Below are 12911 nucleotides of genomic sequence, written 5' to 3'. Positions count from 1 at the left end.
TGCCAGGTACTGACCACTGGCCGGTGGTTTTTCTCAGGGTACTCTGACTTTCTTCGATCTTTTAAAACTTATCATGTCCTTGAACAACCTTAGCTGTTTAAAATAGGACATTTAATTCAACAAACCAAATTGTTTTCTTTTCACAATATGACCCCACCTATACATATATTCAGATCATCAAAATTGATTTGTATAGTTATTGTGAAGTGAATGAAAGTTAAGTCTTTTATAGGGGTGGGTATGTGATTTCAAGATCACTGCAGAAAATTGATGTGGGTGCTTTCAACAGCCAGTACTGTAAATATGGTTAATAGATATACGTGTATGTAGTATTGTTTGCTATGTACTCTACAGAACCATAAGTACATATTTATGATTGTGCAACAAGATTTACCGGTAATCAAATCATTATACGGGGTTATACAACCAACTAATTCATATACAATATATGAAGAAAGCAAATAAGATTATGACAAAAGTATTAGGTAATATCTGTTGATATTACCACTGGTGATTATGAGATAGACTGTTATAATCCAGATTGATTATTCTCTCATACCTACAGGTGTAATACTGGATTATCCCACGCAATACGCTCATGTCAGCTGAGGCTGTGTTACATTGATATCCATACAACACAACTTTGTGATGTTACTCCTTCAACAAAGTTACAATTTTCTCCATGAATTTTTATGGTATTTGCAGAAACTATGCTGGTTTACTATATAGAATGGAAAATTTACTTTTTTGGGGCTGTGGTGGTTGAGTGGTTAAGATGTTTGGACATATTACCACAAGACCTCCACCTCTGGGTCGCAAGTTCAAATTCCATATGGGACACATTGTCAGGTACTGACCGCTGGTAGGTGGTTTTCTCCGGGTACTCCAGCTTTCATCCACCAACAAACCCGGCAGGTCCTTACATGACCCTAGCTGTTAATAAGACGTTAAACTAATAAAAGCAAACCAACTTGACTGACATTTGTTGTCTTCTTCGACCTTTTTTTCAAAATTGTGGGCTATTATGATTGTAATATTGTAACAAAATGTTGAGTTGTGGGGAAACATACTCTGGATCACATAATGTTGTAAAACCATTGGAAAGCCTTGAGTTTTTTCTATGTTTTGTGATCCTTGGGTAGGATGTTCCTATCCTTCATATCCACATATGAAAGAGTAATAAGAATCAATGGTAGATTAAACAATTTTGTGGCTCCCTGGACATTGTTTTTCCCAAAAAAATTGATGCGCAAAATATACCGATAGTAGATTTTTTTCAGCATTTCAGCCCCAGAAAGTACCTGCGCAAAGTACACTGGTGCGCAAGCTACATGAGTTTTTACGGTATATATATATATATATATATATATATATGTCGATCATCGTTGGTTTGTCTAAGAATCCTCAAAGATTTGACATTGTATGATTGGAAATATTGTTTTATGATTTCCAGAACATTTCTATATTGAGGTAACTCAGCAAAATTTATCTACAATTATCTCATTCACCCCTAAAATTACATAATGAACTGTTCCAGCCTTTGAATCAGAATAGTTCAAATGTGTCTATGGGGGGTGATTGCTAAATGTGTTGAAGTATTTAATTATATCCAAACCTGTTCATAAAAACTAACCAAAGGACGAAGAAAAAAGGTTCTGTATAGGCAAGGGGATTTTATAGACAGGCCAAATTGTGTTGAAATTGACCATATGGGGCTCTAAAAAATTGTTTGTATTAAACAGGTGGTCTTTATACAGAGGTGGTCAGAAAGGCAGGTTACTGACCTTCTCAAATAATTTCCATTATGCTATAAGGAGCCTTGGTTAATCCATCTGATTTTTTTTCACATAAAAGAGAAATATGTTTTTATATGACAATAGTGAAACAATTTACCAGGGTAAAGGCCTATTTGCATCTGATCGTAGATCAAACCCCAGTTATCCTTGTGAAAATCAACTGTATTACCATTGTACTAACTACACAGTCAACCAATGTTACAGGAAAATCCAAAGTCCATGTTTCAATGTTTCATGCACTTTGTGGTTTGTGATTTTTGAGAACTTAGAAATGGACTGGTCTGCGTTGTTGTTTTCTTGAACCAGGTGTTTTACCTTTATTTGATAAGCATGCTCTACAGTCATGTAGATTAATTAAGTCAATAAATAGGAGCAGAAATGCACGGGCAGAGTGCACGTGGCATTTAAACCTCGGACCTCTGAAAACTAGCCGGATGCTCTATGAATTGACAGATCGCCAGCTGTCAATCAAACCGTCTGGATACCTCAAGTGATTTTTGTATTTTTTTATTGTTTATAATACAACATAAGCAACAACATTGAAAAGGTACATATGTGTTTATGAGAATGAAGCGCAACTACATAAATATTGCCTGACGATTAATCAATTTCAAATTCAAACATTGGTTCCAATAAAAAAAAAAAAAAAACCACTTTAATCTGGTCATGGTATTTTAGTTGTATGAGTTCGAGTGAACTAGGTTTAAACTGTATTTTGCTGATTGAGATAAATTCGAAAAGGTTTTTGAAGTGCGTGGATATATCCACAGGCGACACAAGAATTGCAGGCGGGGGACACACTGATTGTGGAGAAACCATTTGCTGCGGTCCTGCTGCCTGACCACTACGATTCGCATTGTCATCATTGTTTTGGACAGCTGGACCCTCTGGTCATTCCGTAAGTCTGAATTTAATCTTACATGTATTAACAATAGTAACTTGTCTAATCCGAATCCCTGTCTATTCTGGTGTAAATGTTTGGCATTTTCCTTATTACTCATTTACCCCTTCAGACACCTTTGAACTCTTCCAATTCAAACATTGGAATAGTTCATATTAAATTTTTAGGGGTGAATAAGTTCCATGTATAATCCAGAAACCTGGCTATACCAGCCACATATGCTGGTGGAATCTGGTTTAGATAATTAACTTCAGGCAAAACTCTAATGGTCATTTGACATTATATGAATCTATGGTGACCTAATTACCGTATTCGACCCAATAAGCGCCCAGGGTGTTTAAAAAATTGAAAAAGTGATCATAAGAAGAAATTATTGCAAATCTATACAGTTTTAGGTCAAAATTTATGCCTGGGCAATGAAAATCAAGGTCTCAAAAATGGGGAGGGGCGCTTATAGGGACATTGGCGCTTATTGGGTCGAATACGGTATCTGAAAAATGATTGCCAAATTCTACAAATTTGTCATATGTCTGTGTCCTGCTTAACATGCATTCCTTATGCTTTGTCTCCTGATACCATTGCCTCATGGCATGGTCATGTTTTGTGATAATTTATCTACCTGATTTAGGATACTGTAAAAATATATGTTGGCATAATCAAATTTTCCTGTGAAAAATAATTTTTTTTGAAGTTTTGCACTGTGATGAACTTGTGCAATCACAACATTTTTTACCGATATATGATAGATAAAAAAGTAAATATCTTTTAGATATATCATATTTGATCATTTAAAGTGTTTCAGATAATAAGTGCATGCAAATCTTAAATTTTTAAAAGTTGTGAGGTAAATAGTGCTTGCAAATCTAAATTTTTGATTTGAAATCATTATGCAAATCTAAATTTTTGAAGGTTATGAGATAATAAGTGCATGCAAATCTAAATTTTTGAAAGGTTATGAGATAATATGTGCATGCAAATCTAAATTTTTGAAAGGTTGATGCAATGGTGAATCAGTATACATTGTGTATTCACAACAATTACTATTTCAATTTATATGATACTGTTAATATAATTGTATGAAAGGTTTGTTATATGGGTTGATTTTGCTTGTAATTCTAAAAAAAAAACCTTTATCACGATATACATCTCTGTATCGATGACAGGTGTGGTAGGTGCACACACATCCGTTACTGTAGTAAAGAATGTCGGAAAACTTCGTGGACTTCCTACCACCATGTAGAATGTCCATACCTGGACCTATTGCATTCCGTAAGTATCCTGGATTTTCTCTGTACTGATTTAGAAAAGAAAAACTACCATTTCAACTTTGTTTATTAGTCCCTTGCATGCCCTCTCTGTGAAACTCTTGGGAGTGGTGGGGGGGGGGGGGGGGGGGGATGGGGCACAATAACTTTGCATTGTTTCTGTCTGAACTTGTCCAGGCTATGATACCTTATGGAGGAGGAGCACTTTTGTAGAATGAACTTGTTTTATATTGATGGCGAAACAAGTTTTACAACTTATACAAATCACTTTCATTGGCCCATATATACAAGCATACAAGGGATCTTGTGTGGAAAGAAAACAGATTGCCCAGAGAATACCCATATTATGATTGGATAAGTGACCCTTGATCTTTTTATGTCACAGCAGGCTTGGTGAAAGGAAAATTGCTTCACCACTACCCCATCAAACCTCCCATCTTGACTATGTTATACCTTTGATACTGACTTTTATTTTGTAATATCCTAACTCAGTGTTTAGGTAAGGTAGAGTTATCCCCCTTTGATTGATTTCTCTGCAGGTTGGAATAGCCCACCTGAGTATAAGAATAGTTCTTGTTGCTGGTCTACAATTCCTTCTTGGTAAGTACATTTATATTATACATTATAATTAATTTTTACCAACATTTTATACTGGTAATATCTCGAAAAAATGATGTTACATGTATTTTAAATTAAAGTTTGGATACTGTAAACAAATTTCTGTTGCATGTGATTTATTTTCGTGAATTTCAAGTTAAGTCTCCGTGAAATAATATCTTAGGCCATTCTTGCACAATTAAATTTAAAGATATGTCAAGTCAATTTTAAATCTGTGAAATTTAATCCTGCGAAAATATTTTGAAACAGAAATCACGAATGGTAGCCACAAAAGAATTATAAGTTGGTTTACAGTACAGTTGTGGTCATCACCGGATCTGACACATTTTGAATGTTGAGGAAAGTAACCAAACATACAGTTCCATACAATTGCCTTGAATACATATGTAGATGTCATTTATTTTAACTTTCTCATCAGTTCCACATTGAAACTTTTGTCAGGGAAAATTATACCTGGGTAACAGAATATGATGAAAGAACTAGATTCAAATTTTTCAACAAATTTTATTTTAAAAAGATATGAAAAAAGATCAAACAACAGGCATAGCCTATATGAATTATATCCCTAAAGAACCAGATTGAGTGTGACACTCAATCTGGCTCTGGCTCTTTGTGGTGAAAATGCATGATTTTTTAAGAAAATTCTTTAGGTACTAAAGGTGGGGGTAAAAAACACCCTCTTTTCCATCCTTTACTGATATGAACTGGGCCCAGTTTTACGAACTTACCTTCACTTAAAATTATCCAAAGAAAAGCATTACAGAAGTTAAGGAAAAAGTCTTATGTTAAGGAGATTTCTTTCAAATCTATAATGCTTACCTATGGAGAATTTTAAGTTAAGGAATTCTTTACATAAATTTAAGAAATGTGTGTGGGCCCTGGTATAAAGAGTATGGTTCTTTATGTTGGCCCTGGTATAAAGAGTATGGTTCTTTATGTTGGCCCTGGTATAAAGAGTATGGTTCTTTATGTTGGCCCTGGTATATAGAGTATGGTTCTTTATGTTGGCCCTGGTATAAAGAGTAAATTCTTTACATAAATTTAAGAAATGTGTGTGGGCCCTGGTATAAAGAGTATGGTTCTTTATGTTGGCCCTGGTATAAAGAGTATGGTTCTTTATGTTGGCTCTGTATATTGAACTGTTATGTTGACACAAATATTTTTTCATTTCTTTGTTACAGAATTTAAAGAGAGCTTAAAGAAGCTCTCAGACCAGGAGAGACAGAGTGGGAAGGAGAAAATCGGAGGAGTGAGTGAGGACGGTGTGTATGGACGAGGATACCTCACGGTGTATGACCTGATGCCACACAGTCAGAACCTGGTCACTGAGGACCTGTTCCAGTACTCTCTGGTAAAATATAGATAACTTATAAAACTGTAAAATAGTATGGATTGGATGTGGTAAGATTTTGGTTGATTTCACCCTTGGCGAAAAATTAAAGAGAGGGAGAGAAGAAAAAAAAAGACCACTGTGCACGTGGCTAAGTGGTCTTAAAAAGATGTCCCAATATATTATCACAAGGCCTCCATGTCTGGGTTGCGAGTTTGAATCCCATGTGGGGCATATGCCAGATTCTGGCCATTGGTTGGTGGTTTTTCTCATGGTACTTCAGCTTTCCTCAACCTACAAACCTGACACCTCATCCTGGAACATTTAACTTATGATAAACCAAGGGCACAAATTCCCAAAATTTCAAAGTGGTCCTCTTGGATGTCTGTCCCATCTCCAATGGGCTGTCACATAGCAGAGGGACTAAAATGTACTTTCTATCATTGTTTGGACATAGAATGATTAAGAAATAGCAGTATTATTTAAGAATTGGCATAATTTTAAGACAGCTCGGGGGAGAACATTTTGACAAATAACTGAAAATTTCATAGCCAGCCAACATTCTTAGGTTACTATATAGATACAAAATTGACTTGATACTTATAAACATTAGAGTACTTAATCAAATTCATTTTTGTTCCTTTTTGTTGAAATTACATGAAATACCGTTAAGTTTGTTATTTTTGTGGTGATAACATTTTTGAGATTTCGCGGCACATTGCTATGATCGAGAAAATTTGATACGAGAAATATTGAGAAAAGGTTTAATGATATCTACCCTTAAATCCATAGCGCAAATTTTAAATTGCTAACATATGGTTTTCTTGTTTTTAGATCAAACCGCAAAATTTTGGTCCGCGAAAATGACCTGCTATACAGTATTTTATTTCATCTCAGTAGTCTAAACTCTTGTCATCCTTTCAGACTGCCTGCCTGCTCTTAAACATCTTACAAGCTTCTGATTGGTTCAGAACGGAATCTGAATCATCTTCTGCTGCCTGTGGTACCAGATTGTCTATTAATGCTGACAATGCATTAGACAGGGGACCCATATCCAATGACGTTAAACATCTGTCGGATTCGGAACGCTACGTGGGTGGTCTCCTGCTCCGACACATACAACAGTTAGTGTGTAATGCACACGCCATCACAGAATTACAGGTGACTCAGGCGACAGACCTGTCACTAGTGGAAACCAATAGCCAGGTGCGCGTTGCCACGGCGATATACCCGACGGCCAGTCTGATGAACCATTCCTGTGATCCTACGATCATTTCCAGGTAAAAAATTCAGTTTTAATTTGTTAAACTAAATTGTCAACTTAGAAGTAGCACATATTAATTATTCCAAATATTTGCTGATGTAGTTTATGTCCCTCACTATATAATGTTGCCCATGCCCCTCCTGTTCTATACTGTCACATTGTGTCACATCGTGTCCCAATTTAATAGGGTGCATTTATATCTTATAGACAAGTTTTTTTTTTTAATTTTGTTCTAACTGATCATATTCTAGTGATTTTAAGACGAAATGTCAAATTCATAGAATGAAAAAAAAAAGAATTTTTGATTGAATTAATTTTTCTTTGAGTTTGGTGGACTTATTTTAGATAAATATATATCAAGTTAACTTTCCTTAAACCTGTGCAGTCAAACCTATCTATAATGACCTCTGAAGGGGAGACATAAAAACAGTCGCTATAGACAGGTTGCCTTTATTTTCAGGTTGGGGCTTTCATGCCAATCAGCGAGCCAGCCGATATAACAGAATTATATTAATACTAAACAGACCTGCTATTGGATATTTATAAATTTATTACCATCCATTATTTAAAAACCAATTGTGTCAATATATTTCGGTGATTTGTGTTTGTTTTTTGTTTTAAATGTTTAGATTGAGATTTCAATTGCAGTTGGAAATTTTGATCATAACAAAATCAACTCATGTTTTAATTGACAGTAGAATTTTTCTGCTATGAACATAATCATTATCTAACTACTGACTTGACATGACCTAGAATAATCTGTGCAAGATTAATTTCAGACAATGTACTTGTGTAATATTTTTAAAACACATTTCTCGATTGCAAGTCGTATGCAACGTTGCCGTGTAACCAGTTTTGTATGTCTAAGTAAATCTAATTTTGCTTTAGTTTCTTCATTTCAATCTATTTCAAAATGTGATATTCCTAGAATGGGGTACTTAAGCAGGGTTTCACATTTTCATAAACATAATAATTTTCAGTTTTGATCGGGACTGGCTGGTTGTGAGAACGGTGCGAGATGTGAAGGAAAGATCAGAGATATTCAACTGTTACGGTAATTTCCTAATTTTCAAATACATAAATTTGTATCAAAAACATAATTATTACCTTTGCATGTCTCTATAAGTGATACAATTTTGTGGAAACTAGATAGAAACACATCTTAAAACATGGTAAGATTAAAATAATCAAAAATAAATAAATATGAAATGTAACAGATTCAACAGAATTTGGGTAGATTTAATTCTATGGAGCAGACGTTAACATCTTTCAGCTTGTGCAGGAATATTTTTGAGAGGCTTTGTACTTCTACCTTCCTGTATTAAATGAATAAGGAAAATCTGTAATAAAACATTACAATTATTTCATAGACCCTATATGTACCGTATTCGCCGTAATTAGCCCCCAGGGCGCTTAAATAATTGTAACAAAGGGGAACGCTTATTACTGAACCAAAATGTAAGTTGTGGGCGAAAAAAGTCAGCCATATTTTAACTCTTTACTCATGGCACATTAATCTGTTACAGTAAACATTAATATGCCTTTTATTGTTTTATTCACATGTAAACGATTTGCAAGTTCATGTAATACGTGAAATAATACTGATGTTAGAGGCATCACATATTTTAAAACATTGTTAAGCATGTGTTAAATCCATGCTTATAAGGGGAGGGGCGCTAATGACGGCGAATACGGTAGTAGTAAGGATCCTTGTTATTCCATGGGTTACTTTCACTGTCGTTGTATCCAACCCTGGATTATGTTATAGCGAACAGCAAACATGAAGGCAGTTCAGGAGAGATCCTGACCAAAGACAGACATGCATAGACTTCATTTGAAGAAGACACAGAAAGCGACGCCCAACTTCAAAGCCACACAATATATCAGTACATGTATTCTTTTGATCAAAGGACCAAACTACCTCCTCAACAGTTGTCGCACACCGAGCCTTCAGATTTGCTATGACATATTCCGGGGGTGGATATAACACTAGTGATAGTAACCCCTAGAGTATCAAGGATGAGTAGTAACAATGACTTTTGACCTCCTCAGGTCCCCACTTTAAGCGTATGTCTGGTCCAGAAAGAAAACAGATTCTGAAGGAGCAGTACTTCTTTGACTGTCAATGTAACGCTTGTCAGCGGGACGAGGACCAGAATTCAACGTATATGGTGAGTGGCACTGCTTAGTGTATTGTAATATTATACTGTATAGCTTAAAATAGTCATTGTTTAACTCATTCACCCCTAAAGACACATTTAGACTCTTCTTTATCAAAGACTAGACCAGTCCATTATGAAATTTCAGGGGTGAACAAATTTAAACAAATGCTTTTGTGGATGCTATTTGAGAACAAATATGAAAACAAAAAATTCTGTTTAAAATAAATTATTGGAATCGCTGTGCCATACACTAACCACAAACATTTTGACCCACAAAATAATAAAAGTACCCACAATTTTTTTGACAAACCTTCCTTCTATGATAATGCATATGGCATATTAAGGAGCATATGAAGAGAGCTTAAAGTGAACAATTGGTCAAAAGAAGGCTAAAGTCGGCAAAAAGTGTGTGAATGTATCCAGTATAATTTCTTATGAAATAAAAAGATAAAATCTGCCGCCAAAATCGCTCTGCATGCGAAGAATTTGATTTAAATTATAGATCCTTACATCCTCCCGGCTAACTATGTCTATGGTTTCATTTTCCATGCAGCCTCGCTTTCAAAGGGTTAGACAAATCTATTTTTAGAACTTTTCCATTATTTCAATGGTCAGAACTGGGCAACGTATGCAGAACTTGACAGTCTTTTTGATATGTGAGGACTTTTGGAAGGCTAATGAACCCATTTAGACTGGTTTTCTTTGCCCGACTATTCACTTTAAAAATCTTTTCTATTGAATAAAATATTTCAGAAATGAAAAAAAATCAAGGGGAACAATTCTCGTTAGAATTGTCTTTTGCAATCCAGTTGATTTGCTATCCAGATGCTCTAGTCTCACAACAGAAGGTGGCTAAATCTATAAGGCTTGACTGTACTATATTATATGAAAGCTCATTGTGTATATTAGCAATATGATATATTTACTACCCAGCTCCAGTGAAAGGATTTTCACCACCCTATACTAATTAGTCTCATTGTTGTTTTTAATCCAGGTGTTCCGATGTCCTAAGTGTGAAAAGGGCCTTGTGGAGGGAAAAACAGATGTTTTGTGCTCAGGTTGTGGTTACTGTGACAACAGTTTACCATATAAGGAAAAGGCTGGGATTGCAAAAGACCTATTTCTACAGAGTATCCAGAATCTAGAGGCCCACAACATCACAGGTAGATTTGCATTATGTATTACTCAAAATCTTACAATGGTTAATAAGATTGACTATACATGTAGTTGTAGCAGTTGGACTGGGTCAATCATCGTTGACCAGGTAGCTCAGTCGGTAGAGCACTCGACTATAGTTTTCGGTGGCCCCAGTTTCAAATAATGGTCTGGCTGCCACATTTTTTCCTCACCTGTTACAAATTTGATGCTCATCTAAAATAACCATGGTGGTGTTATAAGGGTCGTGTATGTCTTTGAGGATGAGAGACTTTGTAAATAGAGGGAGGAGTGTAGCAAGATTGGACTGGGTCAATCATTTGTTGACCAGGTAGCTCAGACGGTAGAGTATTCAGCTATTGTTTGGAGGTCCCAGGTTCAAATCCTGACCATCTGGCCACTATATTTCCTTCTCTTCTGTTACATAGTAATGCCATTTAGGGGAAAGATGCTCCACCGCTGACAAATGGTATTATTTCACTATCAAAAACAGGAGCAGACGATTTAGTATATTTCTTCAGTTACAAAAGTTACTTACTTTACACCATTACCACCATCGAAATAATAGAGCTTTTAATTTTACTTCAAGTTAAAAATATGAAGAATAATTAATTGCATCCCGAAAAAAATCCATGACACTATATTCTATATGGAATGAAGTACTGATTGCGCATGCACCAAAGGCAAAAAAACTTATTTTATATTATTATTTTTATGTTAATTAGGCATATATTTACACAATTAAACACCAATTATTGTTCAAATGATGAATATCATTTATGCTCTGTTGGCGGTGGAGCATCTTTAATATTTTGTTGTGTACCATAGGAATATTACAAGTCCCTGTGACTTTACCTGTCTAACTATTTTCTCTTTACCTCCAGGTGCAATTGATGTGATGAAGAGATGTCACAAGATAAGGAACTCCCTCCTCCACAGGTATCACCGTGACCTTACGGAGACCAAGGACTTTCTGGCCAGGTGTTATGCTATCAAAGGTAAGTAGGTCAAGGACACATTTAGTGTTGGGTCAAGGTCACATTCACAATTAGGTCAAACCTTACTGAGACCAAGGACTTTCTGGCCAGGTGTTATGCTATCAAAGGAAAGCAGGTCGAGGGCAATTTTATTATTCGGTCAAGGTCACATTTACAATTTGGTTAGACCTTTCTGGCATTATAATCTTCAGTTTCAACTTATCATTATAATCTTCAGCTTATCATGCTACATATCAAATTACTATCAAAACTTCTGAAGATAATTCTATGACTCTCTAGTATATATGGATGCCTTGCAGCAAAAAAAAAATATAAAGCACATACCAAATTATATAGATTATATATTGCATCCTCCATTTGCAGGTGACTTCAAAAATTCCTGTCAATATTTGAAAGAAAGCGTAAGCAGTATAAAAACTGTGTATGGAGATTCTAGTATTGAATATGCTAATGAACTTCAGAAGTACGCAGAGGTGCTGGTCAGTGCTGGATACATGGAAACGGCCTTGACCGCTGCAAATGATGCTTTACCTATATTCAAAGTGCATTATGGGAATTCCCATAAAAGTGTGACTGAACTTGATGAACTTAGATGCAGTTTACAAAGAAATTTGAATTTGACATAATAAAGTATTTTAAAAAGAATGGGTTTTTTTGTGTTGAAAAAGATGAAAAGAAGAGATTTATGTGTTACTAATTTTGTAACACTAGAAGAAATAATAAAGTTTGATTTCGTCACTAAAAATAACAATTAGATAATACCAGCTTTTTTCTCTTTGCTACATACATATTCTATGTGAATGAAAAAAAAACCTTGTTAAAAAAACCTGACTCAAACGCTTCATCTTTGCAAAGATGCAATCACCTTGAATCCAGAACAATAATTTATAGATGCCCAGGAGATATTCATAAAAAGATCATGTAGAAGTGACTTTGTCCCGCTATATAAAGGTGAGGATCCATGTTTCCCCATAAATACTTGTTAAGTAGGACCCATACCATACTTGTTAAGTAGGACAAAGACCATCAAGTGTTAAAAAAAATAATTATGACCTTGAGGTTATGTCAAGTTTACAGGAATGGAATGTTTATTCTATTGCCAAGGTAACTGGAATGGAAAGTTGATACTGTTGCTAAGATACCTGCAAGAGAATGGTGTTGGTGATGTTGCCATGGTTACAGAAATGGTATTTTGTTGACTCTGTTGCCATGGTTACTGATATGAAAATTTAATACTTTTGCCAAGGTTACTGGAAGAGTGGTGTTGATGCTGTTACCAAGTTTACTGAAATGGAATGTTGTTGATTCTAATGTCAAGTTTACTGACAGGGAATTTTTTTGTTACTGTTGCCAAGGTTACTAGAATGGAATACAATTTATTGTTGGTGTTATTACCATGATTACAAGATTAAGAGTGGAGTG

General features: G+C 35.2%; 1 protein-coding gene across 1 annotated transcript in view; it reads left to right on the top strand.

Moving 5' to 3' along the window:
* LOC138329869 (SET and MYND domain-containing protein 4-like) overlaps window positions 1-12146 on the top strand; it is a 30145-nt gene extending 17999 nt beyond the window's left edge. Inside the window, exons 8-17 of the mRNA XM_069277158.1 lie at window positions 2567-2694; window positions 3861-3966; window positions 4502-4562; window positions 5762-5931; window positions 6835-7190; window positions 8155-8228; window positions 9227-9345; window positions 10331-10499; window positions 11376-11489; window positions 11853-12146. Of these exons, the coding sequence (XP_069133259.1) occupies window positions 2567-2694; window positions 3861-3966; window positions 4502-4562; window positions 5762-5931; window positions 6835-7190; window positions 8155-8228; window positions 9227-9345; window positions 10331-10499; window positions 11376-11489; window positions 11853-12115 (1560 nt within the window). The 3' untranslated portion in view covers window positions 12116-12146. The remainder of the gene's footprint in view (window positions 1-2566; window positions 2695-3860; window positions 3967-4501; window positions 4563-5761; window positions 5932-6834; window positions 7191-8154; window positions 8229-9226; window positions 9346-10330; window positions 10500-11375; window positions 11490-11852) is intronic.
* The last annotated feature ends 765 nt before the right edge of the window (window positions 12147-12911 follow it).

Source organism: Argopecten irradians, chromosome 8, assembly GCF_041381155.1.
Source record: "Argopecten irradians isolate NY chromosome 8, Ai_NY, whole genome shotgun sequence".
In the NCBI taxonomy this organism is placed as follows: Eukaryota; Metazoa; Mollusca; class Bivalvia; order Pectinida; family Pectinidae; genus Argopecten; species Argopecten irradians.
This window is presented reverse-complemented; position numbering and strand designations above follow the sequence as displayed.